Raw genomic sequence first — 21248 nt, forward strand, 5'->3', positions numbered from 1 at the left:
TAAGCCAGCCTGAAGCCTCGCCAGTTTACACTGAGAGCCAACAGATGGTCATCCATCCTCGCTGCCCTCCACTCAGCCCCAACACACCTGCAAAATAACAGCTCCTACATCAGTTGGCTGGTTTCAGCTCAGTACAGCTCAGAAACTGGTTTACTGACTGAGTACTACACTCTGCACCTGGATACTGGACTTCCTCACAATAACACCCCAGGGCTGCATGCTCGGCCCCCACCTGTTCATGCTGTTTGCCAACAACTGGTCACATCATACAAATATTTACAGATTTCATTTATTTAAAGATCATGTAGTCAGATACTGTATTATTTGTTTCATTAAAATAGACAAATGAAGAATGTAAGTATGTAATCAAGTGTATGTTTGAGATACAGCACATGTCAACATATTGTTGTGAGACAGAGAGAAGACGACTATAATGAACAGCATTGGTTTTATTTAGATATAATACACAGAACAATGCTCTCTCCTGCAAAACACGGCCCGTATTCATGTAAAGAAACAGACAAAAATGTATCTTAAAACGAAAACTGAAACATTAAAGAAACGTGACCATCCATTTGAAAACTACCTTTCCATGCATTCATTGCGAGCTCCAATTTGACAACCAGCCAATCCACGCCATGACAGCCCGGCACGTGATGTAGAGTAAGTTCCTGCTGTGGCTTGAGGGAAACTGGTCGACATTCAGCCACGGGAGAATCGCACTTTGCGGGTAAGTTAAGACATTTGGCCGGGACGAGGCCACCAGAGTCCGTATCAGGTGTTCTTCGGAGGGGTTTGCCCGAGGTTTCCGAGCACTACGGGGCAGAAATAGCCTGAATGTGGTGGAACAAGCTGTCGTACCGTCTAGGCCTCCGCTATTTCCTGGTGCAACTCCACAGCTGTGCCTATTGGAACGGCCAAGTTGGAAAAGTTCAGTTTAGGAGGGTGTTGGAGCAGCTTTGTCCGTCTCCGCTCCGCCGAGAACTGCTCCGTAAGCCCCCACTCCGTCGCTAACGCCACCCGTTTTGATGCCGACTGCAGTCTCGACGGTGAAAAAGAGTGAAAGCCCCCCTTTGGCTGTGTACTTGTAGTGTAACGTTACCCAGGAGCTGGTGTCCACACCGCGAACTGCTCCTGGACATTAGCTGTCAGCGCCCGGTCGGGTGTGGAAAATGTTGGCTAACCGTTCCACGCTGAATCACACTGAAGCTCCTCACCTGTTTTTACTGAACACAGGGGCGGTGAACTCCGGTTCGCTTCTCCGCGACAGTTCTGTGTCGGTACTCACAGATAAAACCACGTATTTGTGGACGCAGGCTGTGTCGTCGCAGTGAAGGTGTGCTGTACTGGGGACATCATCACTACAGGTCAGCAGGGGGCTTCAGGCTGCTCCAACAGGTCTGGTGGGGGCTGGACAGCCCTGTGTGCTTCTTCCAGTGTAATGTGTGTATGTGCCTGTGTGTGGGGGGGTCTGCTCTGACCAGCAGCTGGGCTCTGGAGGTCTTTGTCCTGGCAGTGTGGGCCTGTTCACCCTGCTGCTGGCTTAGCTTAGGGCACCAGCTTCACATCAGCACATGATGCATGCTGTGGTACTGACTGACTGAACTTTTTCCATTTTGGCACCTGATCTTGACTTAGTTTCAGATGTGACACAAATGTATATTGATTTGCCACGTGAACAAGATGATTGTCTTGTGGGCACAAGATAATTAACTCTAACTTCATATGCATCTATATGTAGAATATGAATAGTGATCTTGCATTAGCTATTTCATGTTTTCTCCACATTCTCTGCAGCGTCAAACACCCGTGTGGGTGGACAGTGGGGGCCCTTAAATCTCCCCCCCCCCACAGTATATAAACCGGTTCAAATGAGCTAAGAGAGACTTTATTTACCCCACACCTGGGGAGCAACAGAGGAGACAGGAAAGGTGCAGAAATCAAGTGTCAGTAAAAGAATTAGTGCAAAACCAAGGGCTGTAACAAAATATACAAAGAAATGCAAATATGAAAGTATGAGAGAGAAAAAGGTGTGTGTGTGTGTGTGTGTGTGTGTGTGTGTGTGTGTGTGTGTGTGTGTGTGTGTGTGTGTGTGTGTGTGTGTGTGTGTGTGTGTGTGTGTGTGTGTGTGTGTGTGTGTGTGTGTGTGTGTGTGTGTGTGTGTGTGATATTGTCATGAGATTTCTGTAACACTTGTTACAACACTTGTTGTCTGTCTGAGCTACGTCAGAATGCTGCTTACACGGTAATGTGACAATAACTGGTAAAATATTAGAACACCATGAAAGGATTGACACTGCATAGAGATACATATGGATTTTTAGTGAATTATTTTGTTTCCATAAGACAATAACTTTTCACAAGATTAGCTCGAGTAGTTTTCTGTCAACTAAAACTAACATTCAGTGTTATTTTCCTCAGTAAAATTTTTATGTCTTCTGCACATCCCGAGGCTACATCTGTCACCATGTCTGATGTGTAGTTACCATGGTTACAGGTGTTGGTCTGTTGTGAGGTTAGTAGAAGAGGCCCTGTTTACTGAAGTGCTAATATTCTCAGTAAATCCACTTTTCGTTCCCAAACTGGCTGTTTGGATGGAGCTCCTCACTGTGCTGTTCATTACTGCAGCAGCTTCCTGTGCTCTACACCATGGAGTCACAAACCGGATACCCTCACCTGTTCACTGTCTGGGTTAGCTGGAGACGGTACACTTTAAGTGGTAAAATGTACCTTTAACTTCAACATTAAATCCTACACTCCTCCCCACTGAGCCTTTACATATGAAATAATGATTAACTGAACTGAAAGTCCAGTGGGATTTTTTCTTCCAGTAACACTGCTAACTTTAGCCATAAAAAAGCCAGTTGAACAGTAATTATTTCATTTGTCCATTTGGCTGTCTTGACAAAAATTTAAATGCATTTTGCCTTAGTTTCCGATATCAAAAGTGCCTTTTCATTTATTTTTTGTCTCGTTTTTTGCTTTACGGAAAAATTATTAAAATATTGTTGACAAACTGAACGCTGGTACTCTTATCAACATCTCAACACATCCATCGGAGAGATTGTCCCCCAGAGAGCTGACAAATTCATGTCTACACTGTGAGATGTCTTGCCTATTACATATATTGATCACAATTCTTCTTAAAGCCAAATCAAAATTTTTTTTAAAACTATAGAATGAAGGCTGATGATGTCTTTATTGGGCTTTAAACTGTCAAATATCGATATTGGTGACAGCTGTCTGGCTCTACTCTGTGTTAGGGAGCTGCCAGGAAAGCTGCACATCCTCTAGTCCTCCCAAAGTCACTGGCAAACTGTGACCACATCACTCATTTTTGGATCCCAATGTCTCAACCATACCTGGGCTCTGGTGCTGATGTCAGAATGTGATGTGTTTTTGAACCGTCACTTTAAGGAATATTATTTTCTCCTCTTAGTGCTACAAAAGAATTTGGGTTTTTACCGAAAAGGTACAGTACTGAGGGTCACCACCCAGGCCGAAGATAGCCAAGGGAAGCTGTTTGGCGGTTGTGACTCTTATTTTCCATTAAACCACAGGTTAACCAGACTAGAATTGGTTCACACTGGTTTTTACCTCTCCGGTCTGCTGCCACAAGCTTTCCCAGAATGAGGAAGCATTAATTTCTTGCAGTTTCATGTGCTTAATATGATTACACACATGAAACTGCAAGTAATTAATGCTTCCTCATGTCGATGCACCTGTTTGAGCTTTCTACATCTGGCCAACTTCAGCAATAGAACTACCTACCATACATGGCCAGACTAAATCTGATACAGGACTGATGGTTTTTCTCATGGCTTCACTTAGTAGACTGGACCAGTGCTTCTTAATAGCTGGTCTGAGATCCGGTACTGGTCCACGCGGTGTTGGCCACCAGACCACAGAGATGTTATCTGACATGGAAATCATGTGCTCTGTCCCATCCACAAACACAGGACCATCTCCTATAGCTGCTTCACATTAAAAGCACCCCACCAGTTTACTAGTGGAAGGCTTTTAATGTGAAGCAGCAACAGCAGTTTTGCTGAAAGCAATAGTAAACATTAAAGTAATTTGAAAGTACCAACAGGAGCAGAGTGGTTCAGCTAAACCGCAGAGATTCAGGTGGAAGCTGAAGACAGGGACTTCTCTCTCCAGTCTGCAGCACATTCCCACAGGAGCTTGGCCACTGAGTCTGAATATCTGGACCTCCGCTGCTTCATTGTTCACTGCTGGGGTCCCCCTTTAATGGGAGAGTTTCCACACTACCCTACAATATGAGTGTTTGCAAATTAGTTAGTTGTGGTGGTTTAAAGGGTTAGTTTTTGTCTATCAATGGAGTCTGGAGTCTTTCCACACTTAGAATAACAATCTGAGCCTGTCAGTGACAGATGCTCCAAAGGACTACGTAAATAAAAATGTGCCATTCAGTCTGACACTACTGTGAATTCAGTACTTGTCTGGATCCTGGAGAAGACTGAGTTTTGTCAGTGAGCTGTCTGGACAGCAGGCAGCTGTTTAGATGTTTGGTTCAGTCCTCTGGACCTGGTCCTGCCCTGAGGACCAGTTGACTAGTGGAAGGTTAGCCTGTAGTGTAGCTTACCGTTAGGGATGCACCATACTGGATTTTTTGCCGATATCTGACATGCTGATATTTTGCAGCTCATTTCACCGATGCACACACACACACACACACACACACATACCCCTCCTAGCAGAGATCATTTAATCTTTTCTGTAGTGGAATTAAATACAGTATTATACTCTTATCTTGTTTGCCTGAAAGCAAAAGCAGTCATACGATAAAAAGCTTAAAATTACGTAATATTAAATCCTTGTATAAAATAACTCTTTAACTTTAACTGAAAACATGCCATATTTATTTAGGACAGTTGCTTTTAAACAAAACAAGTACCATCCTATCCTACTGATAACAGCCTTGGATGATGCTCTCCCTGAGACAGAAATAGGTTAAACTTGGGACAAATAAACTCAAGCTCTGCTCACATGAACATATGAAAAATACATTGTACAACCGTACAGCAATTAAACCTAAATAACAGGAAGTGTGCTTCAGTTAGTATGCTACATATGTGACTGCACAATATCAACAGTTATAAACTTAAATCCCGGCTCAGTCTGCACAATGCAAATGCAAAGTGCAAAAAGTGCACAGCTTTAGTTAGTACTTTAAAGGCCAGTGCCTTTACTCACCGCCGGTTACCTTTTCCTTCTTTGCTGCTACAAACTCATCTTAACATTCGGGATGACAGATCTTTAGATGGTTGATTAAATTTGTAGTGTTGAAGGATTCCGTCTGGGTGTTTAAACAAGTAAGCAGCACCCTATTCTATTGGTTTTGTGATATCGGCATGTCGGCCAATTCAATTCAATTCAATTCAATTTTATTTGTATAGCCCAATATCACAACAGAGTGTCTCATAGTGCTTTACAAAGTTCACTGATACAATATTGGATAATTAATTTTAAAGCCGATATGGGCTGATACCGATATAATATCGTGCATTCCTACTTACCGTACACCCCAATTAGCCAAACTCGTTATATAGGAAATCCTGAGTTGAGCCTCAAGCTAGAATGCTAAGCTGCTTTCACACAATGACACAGGTCTGATGAAGAAAAGCCTTTCCTATAGACCTAGCATAGTTAGTGCTGTGTCCCATGATGCACTGTTGCATATACAGTGTAGCTGGGTACGACCTGAGATCCAGCGTTGCATGGAGATGCACTGTAACCATCTTCCAGTGCAGTGAACCTGTCACTCACCTAACTGTACCATGCTGCTGTGTGTACTATTGGATGCTGTAATCCAATATTAGAAGAGGGCTAGTTAGTTCATTATTGATGATTCCAACTAATGATATAAGTGGGCTCATTGGTGCTCAAGGGATTTTCAACGTGAGTCAGTTTGGGGATATTGATCACTATAATCTGCTGACAATCAGCTAAATGCATTTTTGACTGGGATACAGTTCATGAATATAAAGGATACTTCAGAGTTTGTTAACCAGCACACATCCTATGAACATCCTTTAACATTATGGCTTGTGAATGTATGTGTACAAATTATTACTTTACTTTATTGTAGGTACTATTCATACAGTATTGTCACCATGTGCCTTCCCAAAGCTAAACTTTTCATCTTTATTGCTAATGATGGTCCTTTAGGATGCCACCAGCAGTTTGCTAACAGTGTCCATGCCACTGGTATTGGTGATGACTTACCTGCTGATGAGTCTGTGCTTAGTCTGGTGTTACACTGACAGAAAACTAGAGCCCAGCTGTAGAACAGTACCGTGTTGCTGGGAGATTTGTCACAACACTGCTGACAGTCTCCGTTTCTCTGTTTCTCCAGCCTGTGGAAGCCCCCTCCCTGAGCGATGGCCTCACCAGTTTCAGTGTACGCCTTGGACACACACATCTCCAGTGTAAGTGGATGAATGTTTGTGCTGTTAAAGGGGGATGACGATAGTGTTAAAACCACTGTAGTGTTAAAACCACTGTAGAGATGCAGGTCGCACTGGCAATTGTTATACAATGAGAAGCCAGTGAGGGATGAAGTTTTCATCTCTCAACTAGCGCCACCTCCTGGATGGTCCAGGGTTTGGACAAGAATATGACACAAATATGTAGCAACAAACGAATAAAGTCGGTAATAAATAACAGTTCTGAACGGCAATAGTTATGTCAGATTGGAGCGCCTATTCTCCTCCTCGTTTGCCATCTTCTAGCCATTGAATCAACAAAAACGTGCCAGGAAAGTGTTCATTTACAATTTTTTTGCAAAACTTAAATTAAATAGGATGAAGAGCAGCCGTGTCAGAGTTTGTTCCTAAATCCTCCTGGTCACAGTTTCAGGCCGGCGTCTTAAAAAGGAAAAAGTGTTGTGTTTCTGGTGTCTCGTATTACTGGCTGTTGAATCCGACCCCACTTCAACTGGCTCACGGCAAATCTGCTCGTTCTCCCCCTCTTCCACAGATCATGAAGCATCAAATTGTGACTAACTCACATAGCCTCACCAGGCCTCTGCAGAAGTAGATGTGTTACTGTGATGCATTCTGTTATTTAGTTTGTATGCTTTGTGTTTGTAGACCTCCAGAGAGTCTCTGAAGATGGAGCTGTTAGCTGATGTGTCCCTGCTGCCAGGGGAGGAGAAAATCACAGGTGAGAATATGTAGCTCCAACACACTTAAATCACTGTTCACTCTGGTTTTAACAGATGTGTTTTGTTGCCCCTGTGCTATTACTGTGGTCATGGGCAAGTAATTTGACTCCCCACATCTCTGTCAGGTGAAGTGCCTGTGGAGCTCAGAGAACAGTGCTCCTACTGTATATGTCAGGATCAGTGTACAAGCAAACACTTGGCTCAGCGAGAGGCTCCAGAAATGGTCAGAAATCTTTGGTACTAGCCATGAACCCATGTTCAGTTAATGTGTGTGTGTGGATCAGTTGAACACACACTAGTGTGGTCGGACACAGCTTTCTGTCTGACACAAGTGCTTGTGTTCACTAGAGGAGAGAGGAATGCAGGTGACAGTTCAATGAAGACTGAGGCCAGTAGGCTGCAGTACTGTCCCCATCACACAGGCTATCAAATACTTCATCTGCCTTCCTAAACATGGTGCCAGGTTAGCCAACTAGAAATCAGTGTGGCCAAGCCAAAAGAATTACTTATCTGCACCAAACCGAATCTAGAACAGAGCCTGCTTTACATAATGGCCAACATGCTGAGAATGTGGAAAGGTTTAAATACCTCAGTACAGTCCTGTACTCTTAGATTAGAAAACAGTGGCTATATTTTCTATATATATATTGTCTTCAATTATTCTTTGGTCAGGTATCACCAGATTTAAATCTTTGTGTTGTATTTCATCAAAGCAAAGTTCTTGTTTGAGTGGTAATGTTAATTGATAATGCAGGTTCATTACAACTTTTTTCTTTTTGATGCCACTGCTCCACACCTGCAGTCCACACCAAGACAGATGACTACAACTGTATTTAATTTAAATATTGTTCCAGCTCAATGGATGGCCGAGTCCACACCACAACTATAACGACGAGGATAATGGGGAACTATGGGTTTTGTATCACTTTCAGAGGGATGTGGTGAACGACAGAAGCACTGACAGCTGGTCCAATTTCATCCCAATTTACAGAGAATCACATGTGCTGGGATACCATCAAAATGATGCTGACTCATAGGAGCGTGAATATAATTCTTCCAAAGACGACCGCAGAGAACTCCCCTGGTCTGCTGCTTTTGTTTTCCTTTCTCTGTGAAATCCAGCAGTTACAGGTCAATAATATCCTTTTTCCTGAGCTGCCAACACAGCTGGAGCATGCAGCGCGTATTTGGCTCCACTGTTTACAGAACACTATTGTTCAGCTGTGTGGACGCTCTCATTGTTATCCTTTTCATCACAGTTATCATTCCTCGTGTGTTCGGCCCTTTACTGTGGTTACGTGTGCAAGACAGAAGAAAATGTACCTTGTGTCGCAGCAGTTTAATTTTAAATCAGCTTTCACTGTGTGTTTTTTTTTTTTTTTTTTTTTTCCCAACTAGGGGCAGAGTCAGGCTAACTTTTTCTCCCCTGCTTCCAGTCACTATGCTAGGCTAGGCTAACCACGTTCTGATGCCAGCTCTGCACTTCACAGACATGAGAATGATATCAATTGCTTCATCGCTCCATATTCTTGGATGTAAATAATGATTAAGTGAGTGCAGTGTTATTAGTACTGAAAGGGAAGGAGTGTTACTAAAACTACGACAGGCTCACCCTGTACCAGACTGGGCATGGAAGACATCACTAAACACTGATGCATTTGAGACCTTTGGGTGCAAATCATTTCTTACATTGAAAAATGTCTTTGTACTTGGCAGAATAAGGTTTGAAAAAATACAAGAGACAACTGCAGTTGTACGCTGTGGACCATTCTGCCTTAAGGTCACCATAAGGTAGAATGGTTGTCCACCAACCTTTGTTTAAAAGCCACATATGTTGCCATCAGTTAGTTTTATTCATGACTCAGCCTGTCAATATTCTCCAGTTTTGACTACTCCACCCAAACTGTGACTTGACTGTAAGCAGTTTACGTACTGCTGAGTGGGTCTGTCCTTGCATCAGGCTCTTACTGAACACTCAGAGTAGATGGTATTTATAGTGTACTTTTGCTGCAGGGCTCTCCGTTTTCTGCTTCCTCTTTTCTGCGTGCGTGGTGATTTCTTCCCTTACAGTGCTCACTGCCTACCAGCAACATGATGACGTCTGAACCAGAGCACTCGTGATGAAAGGGATCCTGTTCTGAGCCTGTGCAAGATCAGACATGAGACAAGCAAATCAATAAACGTTTGTATTCATCTATTTCCAGATAAAGACATCATATACATCTGTCCATTCAGTGGAGCTGTGAAAGGCAAAGTGTTGATCACCAACTACAGACTCCACTTCAAGAGCTCAGATGCTGTAAGTCCCATTAAAATCATGTGAGACGTGTGTGTGTGTGTGTGTGTGTGTGTGTGTGTGTGTGTGTGTGTGTGTGTGTGTGTGCCAGATGGAAGCCACCGGCCAGCAGTGAGGTTAAATGACGTATCTCGCAGCATCTCTGTGACACGTCTGTGTGTGGGCTGTTGGGGTTTCTTTTAACGTGGTGCATCACAGCTTTGGTCTGTTCTAACGGACTGAAGCCCCGTTCGGACTGGGTCACCATCACAGGACGAGTGAGAGTGAAATAGTCACCGGGCTCCTCAGGATTTTAACTCATTGGTTCGGACGGCATTTTAACCTTCAGGAAATGACAGGATGTGCTCCGCTTTAGCTCTTTAGATAATTTATTCTTCAGGTTGTTTCCAGTTTCGCTTTGATTGGCTATGGTTCCTCCTCAGCTCCTTTCCAACGTTAGCTATCTCCTGACCGCCAAATCAGAGAAAAACGGAGACAAAGTCGTTAAACGTATCAAGAAAGCGAACATTTTGGGAGCTTTGGTTACGAAGTGACAGTGACAAGGGCAGAGTGGGTGGGTGGGTCGTGGAAATGCAACTTTTTATCCATGGAAAGTCAGGGAAAAGTCTGAGACTTTTCATTATCTAGAATAACCAGAGTAAATGACTAGAAATACTCTAAGGAATCATAGATGTTTCCATCTAAACAGTTCAAAGATATTGCTCCAGACATGATTTATTTAACAGGAGGAGCAGTTAGTTCACAGAAGAACATAAGGGAAGTGTGGGTGGGTGTGGGATTAAAATCACCCCACCTCCTTACAGAAATAAAAACAGTCTGAATGTGGCTTCGGTATATAGCGTGCAGAACCGTGATGTTTTTCTGGGAATTGTCCACAGTTCCCCTGCACAACGCTCCTTCAGTGCTTCTGACTTCTTTGATCTGGTGGGCCTTTATCAGGCTGCCACGCACTGGACTACTCTTCCTCCATCACTGTATTGTGTTCACCACACTTCTTTTACTGAAATGTACGCTAAGTGAATTTGTTTCACCACATGGAGGCAGCATAAACAAGCTGTAAACACAAGGCTGGCATATTATTTCTTAATCAAGTTGTTGTGGTGAACAAGCAAAAAGCTACAACTACACATCCAGCAGACACAGAGCAACATGAGAGACGTCTTTGTATCCACCTGGTGAATGTCTGTCCAATAATCATATTTGGCTCTGCTTTGGTCTCCACCACCCCCTGACGACAATAACCGGCTCTTGAGCTGCTAAATGCTCCACAGTGTTCACCAGCTGGTCTCTCTGTACTTCTACATGCAGGAGAACACAGTTTGAAAATGTAATGCATGTTTACTGATAGCAGTGAGCACTTTATTACTTTATTTCCTATCAGTTGATGTACTTTGTACTTTGTGTTAGTGAATGTAACGATGTGCTGACTATGTAGGATGTGGTGCTGGTGCTGGACGTTCCTCTGGGTGCCATCAGTCGGGTGGAGAAGATGGGCGGAGCTTCAAGCAGAGGAGAAAACTCCTATGGCCTGGATATCACCTGCAAGGTGTGTGTGTGTGTGTGTATGTATGGACTCTTTAGAATCTAGCATTGTTTCTTGACTGTCCCTATTTGATAACAGTCTTCTTCTTCACTGCCTTTGCTGGCAGTTGCTGCATACCTTGATATGCTCCGGCAGCTGTAGATCAGTGGAACTGTGTGAAACCATTGACAGGACTACTCATGCATGTGTGTGCACAAGACAAAGCTCAAAGTTGAGTTCCTGAGCCAGTTATCTATAGGGTGGAAGTCTCTTGTTTGATATTTCTTTGCTCCTCGCTTGAAGCGGAAGGTGTTCTGGCTTAGTTCTTCTCTGAGGGGCGAGGATCCAGGAATGATCTCTGACACAAGTTAGGATACTAGAGAGCAACTTTCATGGAATTCTTTTACCGGCCGACACCCACTTAGTGGGTATCAGTTATTGATTGGACGATGCAGCTGATCGCACTGATCTGATACATCACAACATGAATGGAGCTCCTCACTGGAGTAAAGACAGATAACAGATCCTGATTATGTCACTTCCAAGTTTTCTATGTTTTCTGTTTTCTGACTCACCATCTAGTTAAAATCGTTTCATTGTAAGTCTGAACATCAAAAGGACCGCAGACAACTGTCTTTATTTATTAAAAGGATTTTTTTCTTTTCATGTCATTTCCCCCATTAACTTTTATTATGGATGCAATTAAATTCAGAGAGAGTTAGTGTGTCTGGCTGTCAGCAAGACACTCTTTTCACATCATTTCCATTCACTCACATGAGGCTGATCATTCTTCGTCGTGAAACATTTAGTCTCATAAATAATTTCCAGTACTCAAAAGACACTCTAATGATATTCTGGGCTATTAAGTGTCATCTGCACAATCAGAATATTGATAAATAATAAAAAGGCTCGAGTGTGGGAAACAAGGATTCAATAGATCTGAGACTTGAGATGCACCCGTATGCTGGGTTGCATTGTGGGTAAAGTAGGCACCAGGGTTTGCCAAGGAAGAAGAACGTATGAGATAAAAAAGACAATATCTCTGGTTCTTCTTCCTTTTTTGAATCATTCTTTGTGAGCGCAGTAGTGTCACGTGAGTACAATGCTAAATCACACATATCTTCTGAAAAAAGTGGAATGGCCCTCTAGAATATGATCTTACTTATGCTGCCTTTGCTGTGTGTGTGTGTGTGTGTGTGTGTGCATGCACGCTGATTGTAAAGTTGGTATTTTTCTCTCCTTCTCAGGACATGCGGAACTTGAGGTTTGCCTTGAAGCAGGAAGGCCACAGCAGAAGAGATATCTTCGAGCTCCTCTTCAGACACGCCTTCCCCCTCTCACATGGTCAGGTAAGGCAGCTCCAACCTCCAGTGCCAGTGACTGCTGGCTTTTCTTGTATCTTGCAAAAAGAAACCTTATTTGTTGCTCAGCCAGCAAGGGAATTCACGGAGAAGATGCTCCACATGCAGCCTCATTTTCTCAGATACTTCAGTTGGACAGTTAGACAGCTGACTTTAAGCCAAATGCTGCAGTGCTTGAATGTTACTCCAGTCTTGAACACCGAATGTATTCATACCAGAAAACCATTTAAATCCACCCAGCACTGGCTGAGAAAGGACATTTTTCTGCTTCCTGTCATCCTCCGTTTGTTTCAGTGCCCAGTATTCATGCAAATGCTGAAATGCAGAGATGCAGCCCCCTTATATGCCGTGACACACAGCTACCCGCCCACACCACGGCTACATCTGCTTGACTAATATTTGTGCTCGCTAAAATTTGTGTCAGAGCAAGCCTCAGCACAGCTACTTTTAAGTCTGTGTTGAGTTGTGTGGAGAGAGGGCAGAGCCCCAAATTCATTCTGCTTGACTACCTGTGGGCCACACTGTACTGAGTATCCAAGCAAGCAGCATTACAATTCAGGCACAGGCTTTGAAAATGTTTAAAGCTCCTTTTTAAAACTCCTGTTCTGGAAGGTTAGATGCACGTGAAACTTACTTTCCTGGTTGAATCTTCAGTACAAAAGATTTGTTCTTGATTGAAAAGTCAAAGCTGTGCTAAAAACCTAAGAGGGGAAGCCAACCTTGACTCCTTAAGGGGAACTTTAGCCAGAGCCATCCATTCACAAAGAGCATTCTGTTGCATGGTCTGTTAACCCAACCCAAAACTGAATATTTAATGACAAGGAAATCCCATTGATCCCACTGAACATGGGCTACATGTTTTGAGTAATCTCCTGTGGTTGGGGGTCACCCTCACAGTGGGTGATTTATCTGACTTTGAGGCCTTTATCGATCACATCTACTGCCATCAAGACAGCATGGGCTCAAACACCGGGATCAGCTCACCCACTACATCTTCCCAAAGATTCCTCTGCAGACGCAGAGGACCTACAGAAACAGACAAAGTTAGCGTCCCCTCTAGTAGACAACTCATTACAGTCATCGCTTAAAAGAACCATTCAAGGGATCCTAACCTCCTCCTGTATCCCTGAAACTGCCTCCAAAATAAAGACTGAAGAGTCCCTGAAAATTCACCTTACATTTATGAGTGACCCCTATGTCTCTTTGCTGAGCCATCTAATCAAGGCTAGTTCATCACAAGATGCCACTGGTGTGACGTGTGTGTGTCCTCTCCCCTCCATCCAGCCAATGTTTGCATATGTGACTCAGGAGAAGTACGAGGAGAACGGCTGGAACGTCTACAAACCTATCGAGGAGTTCAGACGGCAGGTAAGGAGGAATAAAAGCCTTAACTACTACAGGACTGTGTGTGTGTGTATAAGTAAACACACCCCGGACACAACCTGTTCCAGCTCCTCCTGCATGCCAAAACAACCAGACACAAAAACAGCTTCTATCCACAGGCGACTGCACTATTAAACACTTCAGTCTGTCACAGTGTCAGAAACAAATCCCCGTGCAGTAACCCTGTTACACTGTACCTGTACCTACTCTTTCTAAACTAGATTCTTTACAATCCAGAAAACAGCTTGGGTTCGCACACCATTACTATACTGTATCCACCCACATCCTACCTACCCCATGTGTATAATGGAACCTGTACATAGTCATTCCATATTTATTCCAGCATCTTATATACTTATATATTGTACATAGACCATAAGTGTTTTTTTGCTTAAGTTAAATGTGTGTTTCTTTACTTCAGCTTCGTCGTTCTTGTCTCCCTGTTTATCTGTTTGTGTCCGTAAAGTCAAAGTCCTTGTATGTGTTCACATACATGGCCAGTAAGAGTTGGTTCTGATGCTAAATGCGTCAGAATGTACTGGATGAATGGTTTAAAGCATTCAGTAGAATCACATTTGAATTAAAGGTAGAATTTCAATAATCCTGCAAATAGAATATTCCAGTGTCTGAGTAAGTAACTGAAGATGGTCCTTGTCTCTTGCAGGGCCTGCCTAATAACAAGTGGCGCATTACATTTATCAATAAGAACTATGATCTATGTGACACCTACCCCACTGTGTTGGCTGTGCCCTTTAAAAGTAAAGAGGAGGACCTCAGAAGAGTGGCTGCCTTCAGGTCAAGAGGACGTGTACCGGTGAGTGCAAAACTGATCCATGAGTATAATCTACTGGTGTCATCATTTCTGCTAATCACTTTTGACATGCCGTCCAAGGTAAACTTCAAGATATCCCCTCTGCTACATAATACAGCAGGCAGTCAACGCTGATGCCTACTTTGTCTCACTCTGAGTGGATTGAAGAGTCCTTCCTTTCAGGCAGCAAGCAAATCCCATCTCTCTCCCCATACCCTCACTAACCCTGGCAGAGTAGTTGCTGTTGATTTGCCGTTGTTTTCATGTGAGGCTCAGTTCGGCTTGGCTGAAGTTGGGTTTTTGATTAGAGGTTGTACACAGGTCAGCAGCTAGTGTCGTCAGTGATGCTCCTGACGCCTGAAACGTTCTCTGAATAACTATGGAACTGTGAATTGTCTCCGCTATGCAAAGTCCAGTTTATTTGATGTTATATTTGAAACTCTTGCATCAGTCTGCCCTAGCGCCTGCCTCGTGTTTGTTTCTCAGTCCGTCACAACCCTGGATGTTGTGTTGCCATTACAAGCTACCTGACAGCGAATCCGTGTCGTTGAACCCCGAAGAGACCTGTGAACATTCCGTCTGTCTTTGTGCTGCAGGTCCTGTCATGGATCCACAGGGAGAACCAGGCGGTGATTGCCCGCTGCAGTCAGCCTCTGGTTGGTATGTCTGGTAAAAGAAACAAGGATGACGAGCGCTACCTGGACCTGATCAGGGAGGCGAACGACACCACCAAGCTCACCATCTACGACGCTCGCCCCAACGTCAATGCTGTGGCCAACAAGGTCAGGAGGGAAAGCATGTTCAGGGTTCATTTCTTTGTCTTTCTACAGCGCCGGGTTGCACAACAACATGCAAGTTGTAGTCCCATTGTGCTACTGAAGCAAATGTATCATTAATGATGGAGTGGGAGGAAAGAAGCTGACATCCTATTTGCTAGTTCTGATATGGTATAGATATTGTTCAAATAGTTGAGCATTGGGGCTACAAATAACTGAAGTATATATATTATATAATGTTGGATCATATAAATCATGCTGCTCATTTTTTGTCTCTCTGCGAAACACACACTTTTATGCAAATAATCTTGTCAAGCACTGGCCAAACCAATAGTATGAATAGGTAAAGGTATTTACAGTACTGGCCCCAGAGGCTGATTCCTTATGATTTTGACTTAGGAAACACCTCAATGTGTTAAGTGAATGAGTCCCACTCCCTGTTACTGTTACCAACGTATACCAACGATTCATTTGGCCTTATTCTTTGTCTCATCGTGCTGTAACCAGGCCACAGGAGGAGGTTACGAAGGTGATGAGTACCAAAACGCAGAGCTCGTCTTCCTGGACATCCAGAACATCCACGTCATGAGGGAATCCCTGAAGAAGCTCAAAGACATCGTCTACCCCAATGTGGAGGAATCTCATTGGCTGTCCAGTCTAGAGTCCACACACTGGCTAGAACATGTTAAGGTAAGAAAAAGAAGAGTGTCCGTGCACACATGAATGTCACCATTTCATCTAGGTGGAGATTATCATTGCTTGTTTTCTGAAAGTCCAAAGCCTTCCTAAATTGTGTCTGTGTGTGTATGTGTGTGTGTAGCTGGTGCTGTCAGGAGCCATCCAAGTGGCAGACAAGGTTTCCAGTGGAAATTCAGTGGTGGTTCACTGCAGTGACGGCTGGGACAGAACTGCTCAGCTCACCTCTCTGGCCATGCTGATGCTGGACAGTCACTACCGCACTCTCCGAGGGTTCCAGGTCAGCCCCAGCACGAACAGATTTCAGTGAGTGAGAATAAAGCTGTAGTGAAAATGAATGAACATTTTTGTTTTGTTTCAGGTGCTGATTGAGAAGGAATGGATCAGCTTTGGGCACAAGTTTGCCTCAGTAAGTAACATTTTTACTCTTATTTTGATGATCTACTTCAGCTTTGTTTTGATAGGAATTCACTTTCAACAGTGTCAGAAACAGAACTTTGTTCAAGAAGTGACTCATTTGAGTGTGTGTGTGTGTGTGTGTAGAGGATAGGTCATGGGGACAAGAACCATGCAGATCAGGACAGATCCCCCATCTTCGTTCAGTTCATCGACTGTGTATGGCAGATGACCAAACAGGTAGGTTTCAAACATCTGAATCATCTAGCTGCAGTCATGTGGGACCTCAAAGGCATGAACATCATTTGTCAGGTTGTCACTGGCACACAAGGAGGGAGGGGGGGTTGGACAGCCACCATAACATTATTTTTAGATGGTCCCTTGGCCCACTAGGATTTGTCCCAGTGTGCCAGAGGGTCGGAGGGTATGGTAGAGAGAGGAACACAAGCTTCACTGCTGGAGCTTGTCAGCTCTTTCAGTCCTAAGCTGAGCACGCAGCAGCAGCAATGGTTACTGCAAGGCAACATATCACAGGAGTAAAGTGAAAGCAGCAACAGAATCACTCTGTCAACTGTAGACAAATGATTCACTTTAACCACTTTATATGTTGATACTGATCCAAACATGTCTAGAGGCTGTTTGTAATTAGAATAGTTAATTTACCTTTCATTTATTGCTGAGCCAGCATTTAGTTTGCTCTAGTTAAAATGACCACAGTGGCAGCAGATTAACATTGTATTCTCCTTTCAGTTCCCTACAGCCTTTGAGTTTAATGAGCGCCTCCTGCTGACGATCCTGGATCATCTCTATAGCTGTCGCTTTGGGACTTTCCTCTACAACTGTGAGAGCGCACGAGACCAGCATGTAAGCCTGGGCAGAAAACACTGCCCGCTTTAAGTCGGCCAACAACATGCAAGCATGCTTTGAGGGTGCAGCGCATTTCAGCTTTAAATGTGACCCCCTGTCTGTTGTGCAGGAGCTGAGGTCGAAGACGGTGTCTTTGTGGTCTCTGGTCAACAGTAAGATGGACATTTATTTAAACCCCTTCTACACACCGGAGTCCGGCAGGGTCCTCTACCCCGTTGCCAGCATGCGCCACCTAGAGCTGTGGGTAACATACTACATCCGCTGGAACCCACGCATACGACAGCAGGTAGGGCTGCTTGTGTGTTTGCTATAATCTCCCTTAACCAGAGCCCCAGGCTTCCCTGTCTGTGAGGAAAAATACTGTTTTAGTGAATGGAGTCTGGTGTGTGTGCTGTTTGTGGTTAAACCAAAAGGATCTTCCAGGTCTCTCTCTGTAGGGATCCTTTCCATGATGCTGTCGGGCTAAAAATGACAAAAACATTTAAGGCTGCTGAAAGGAAAAGTTCAAGAATAATGTCATAATATTTTATTTCCATTTACCATCGTATTACAGTTTTTCTGTCGTGGATATGTGCAGTTTCACTCAAAATGATACGCTCTATTACAGGTGGTTTCTCCAAATTGAACACAACTTTTAATAACTACTGCATACAATACACCTAATCTGTAATGGGGCTTGAATACTTTTGAGTGTAGTCAGGCTGTAGTATACAGTCAGGCAGTGCTCTTAGACTTAGACTTAGACTTCGACTTCTTTATTTGATCCCCCATAGGGGGAAATTTTCTTGTTACAGCAGCAACAATATAAACAGGGAGAGTGAAAAAAACAGAGCAATAGAAAAGACAAAAATAGCAAAAATAAATATAAATATAAATATATGGATTGTGATGAAATGAAATAAATATTTACACCATAGGATATTTTGAAATAAATATTTACACCATAGGATATTCAAACATGAGCATATAATCTCATTGTAACATGCAACATTTGTTAGAGAAAGCTGACAACCTTTTTCTGTCTTTGTTCTCATCATTTTGTCATAGATGTTTTTAATTCATAATTTTCTTTTAATTATCCTATTAACAAAGAAAAGTCTACTCGAGGTGGGGAAAAGCCGGCAACTAAGTAAATGATTGCAGCCACAGAGAATCAGGGAATTTTGTGCATCCTGTTAAAAAATGAAAATGTATTTATTTTGTTCTGATTGGCTATGGTCACTCCATTTCATTGACAAACTGAGGCAAAGTGAGCAGTCATGCCAGGAAAGTGGGCATTTCAGCAGCTTTGATTAGAGAGTTCTAAAATGGCACGTTACATTTGTAGGTCATGGAAATTTCAACGTTTTTGTCATGAAAAGACCTAGAGTGGGAACGATGTGAGAAATGATGTGTGATGTGTGTGTGTGTGTGTGTGTTGTGTACTCCAGCAGCAGAGTCCAGTGGAGCAGCGCTACAAGGAGCTGTTGGCCCTCAGAGATGAGTACTTAAAGAAGTTGGAGGAGCTGCAGCTGTCCGACTCTTCTCCTTCCTCCCGTCTGGCTAACAGCCCCACGGCCAACACCTCGTCCACCTCCTCCACACCATCACAGCAATACACACACCTACACACTCCCCTCTGAGGGCTGGTGACACACTCTCTCTCACACACACACACACACACACACACACACACACACACACACACACACACACACACACACACACACAGACACACACTGACACACTCAGATGTATTTGTTGACTTGCACTTATGTCCTGTTCACTCTGTCAGTCTCACACATACGCAGGGAATTCATTAGTATTGTGCAGTCCTAACTGGATAACAAAGAATGCTAATAAGATTTAGATTTGATGGTTAATTCTAACAGCATAGTGGTGATGATGGTGATTTATGCAATATGTCACAGTACAGCCTTGTCATAAGATTTCTCTCCACACACACACACTCATCATACAGTGAAGCCTTAAAGACTTTCAGTGGCTTTCAGTCCAAGAGCTTGAACACACAGGACACAATGGATGTGTGCAGGCGTTCACACCGGCAGTGGAGCAGTGTCCTCACTGTACATCAGAAGCAAACCAGGAAAACACACTGGTGATGGTTATTTGTTGATCAGATCGCCACAGAATCACACACACACACACTGTAGACTGAGCACCAGTGACGGGCTAGTCTTAACCTTGGGAATATTCGGAATAGTGGCTTGACAAAATGATCGTAACTCAGGGTCCGCTTGTTCACACTTTGTGGTTGAAACCTTCAGAAAACAGACACCCAAACCTTACAGCCTCTTCCAAGGTCAGGCTGAAGTTCCTGTGTGGAAAATGTCGGCTCCCACTCGGCACTAAAACTGCATGCGATGCCACAGGTCCATCACACATAGTCAGGACGTAGTGAGCAGAGCAGTTATCGGCCGTGTTGTTAAAAGTAGAGCGATGAGAGGCTACTAGAATCAGTGGACAGTTTAGGAGCGATCAGCTGGCAGTTCCCCTCCCTCCCGTCTTTATACATGGAACTGATGTTGATGTTGTCATCTGACACGAGGAAAGACAAATGTCAGTGTCCTTAACATAGTTTGATCAGATACCTTCTGAATGTTGATGAGTTACAGAAACATTTAAGAGTAGTTGAGCGTTCATATTCATTCTTGACCTTGGAAACAGTAGTTTGTAATAGTAAGAAGTTTGGACACAAAGTCTTTTTCTGGAGGCTTCTAGAGCAAAGTCAGTTTACTGGCGAAAGACCGCGAGCTACAGTTAAGATTATTTTGTCAAACTACATCAGAAGAGACGACACATTTCTCTGGAAACTCCAGACATTTCAGTCAGGTGTGAGAACACTGCTAGGCGACAGCTCCGTGTCCTGCTACACAACGGCTGCTGTCCTGTGTGGATTCAACACTTTGTACAATTCTCACTTCTCACACTTGTTTCTCCTTGCTGCACTGCTGCTCGGTGTTGCCCTGTCCCTCGAAGAATAGATTAGAACCGCCGCAGAGCTCGCACAGCAGAGTCTGGGGCTGCTAGGAGCTTCTGCGGTGGATGTTAGAGGACGTCTCCAGCTGAGTGGGTCAGGGATTGATGTGGAATTTGTTTCTCATGCCTCGAGGAGAAGAAGCTAGAGCTGTCTGTGTCGCGTATGTTTTTGCCACTGCTATCAGCTACGCAGTATTTTCCAGCACTTCCTAAGCTATGGCACCGAGAGCACATACGGCTCTAGCTGACAAGCAGAGTTTGGTCAGAATTAATCAGTAATATACTTTTATGAATGCAGTTTTGACACGGTTTTAAATATATTTCAGGTGCTTGAGATAGTATAGGGAAATGAAGTGGTGCAGGCCTCGGATCCTAGATCACCTCTTGTACTTAATGCTCTCACTGAAACACAGCCCCTGGGTGGAGAAAAGAAGCCCAGGTCCACGATAGCCTTACCATGCCAAGGTGTTTGTAACCAGCACACAGCTTTAGGGCCAGCGAGCAGAAATGAACCAGTTAGCTCTCACTCCTCCTTTATATCCACTTTTGTAAATCAGATCATTTCCGTCAGCCCCCGCTGACAAGTCCCATGTGATCTCAAAGCACATGTGCCTTTTGGACAGGTGTCAAGTTTTGTTTCTCCCACGTTTCCATTGGATGTCCCGTGGGACAGTTTTCACATCAAAAAAAAACCAGATGGTGATATCTTTAGATGGTTGGTTGGACTCGTTTACAACGTCTCATTTACTTGATTGGACTCTTAGTGCTCTGAGCTTTGTGTAGCAGAATGACTGGGACCCCAGATATCAGCGTTAACTCTGTATATATGTAGATGTGTAAGCAATAGGAATGATGGGGACAGCTATTTTAAAATAGGGTAGCGTTGTCAAATTAAGGGAATTTTCTATGGAAGGCAACTGTCACTTTTACAGAGGAAATTCTGTGGAAGATATTTTCCCACAACATTGATGA

General features: G+C 43.6%; 1 protein-coding gene across 1 annotated transcript; it reads left to right on the plus strand.

The window, feature by feature from the left end:
• The first annotated feature begins 486 nt into the window (after positions 1 to 486).
• On the plus strand, positions 487 to 19384 carry mtm1 (myotubularin 1). The gene is made up of 17 exons (XM_070854410.1): positions 487 to 508; positions 560 to 730; positions 6380 to 6452; positions 7116 to 7188; positions 9394 to 9488; positions 10921 to 11031; positions 12255 to 12356; positions 13653 to 13736; positions 14416 to 14565; positions 15159 to 15344; positions 15846 to 16028; positions 16159 to 16314; positions 16396 to 16443; positions 16578 to 16670; positions 17181 to 17294; positions 17407 to 17583; positions 18728 to 19384. The coding sequence occupies exons 3-17, from the start codon at positions 6405 to 6407 to the stop codon at positions 18917 to 18919; spliced, it is 1812 nt and encodes a 603-aa protein (XP_070710511.1). The 5' UTR covers positions 487 to 508; positions 560 to 730; positions 6380 to 6404; the 3' UTR covers positions 18920 to 19384.
• Positions 19385 to 21248: the final 1864 nt, after the last annotated feature.

The sequence above is a fragment of the Pempheris klunzingeri genome, chromosome 23 (genome assembly GCF_042242105.1).
Source record: "Pempheris klunzingeri isolate RE-2024b chromosome 23, fPemKlu1.hap1, whole genome shotgun sequence".
NCBI classification, from domain to species: domain Eukaryota; kingdom Metazoa; phylum Chordata; class Actinopteri; order Acropomatiformes; family Pempheridae; genus Pempheris; species Pempheris klunzingeri.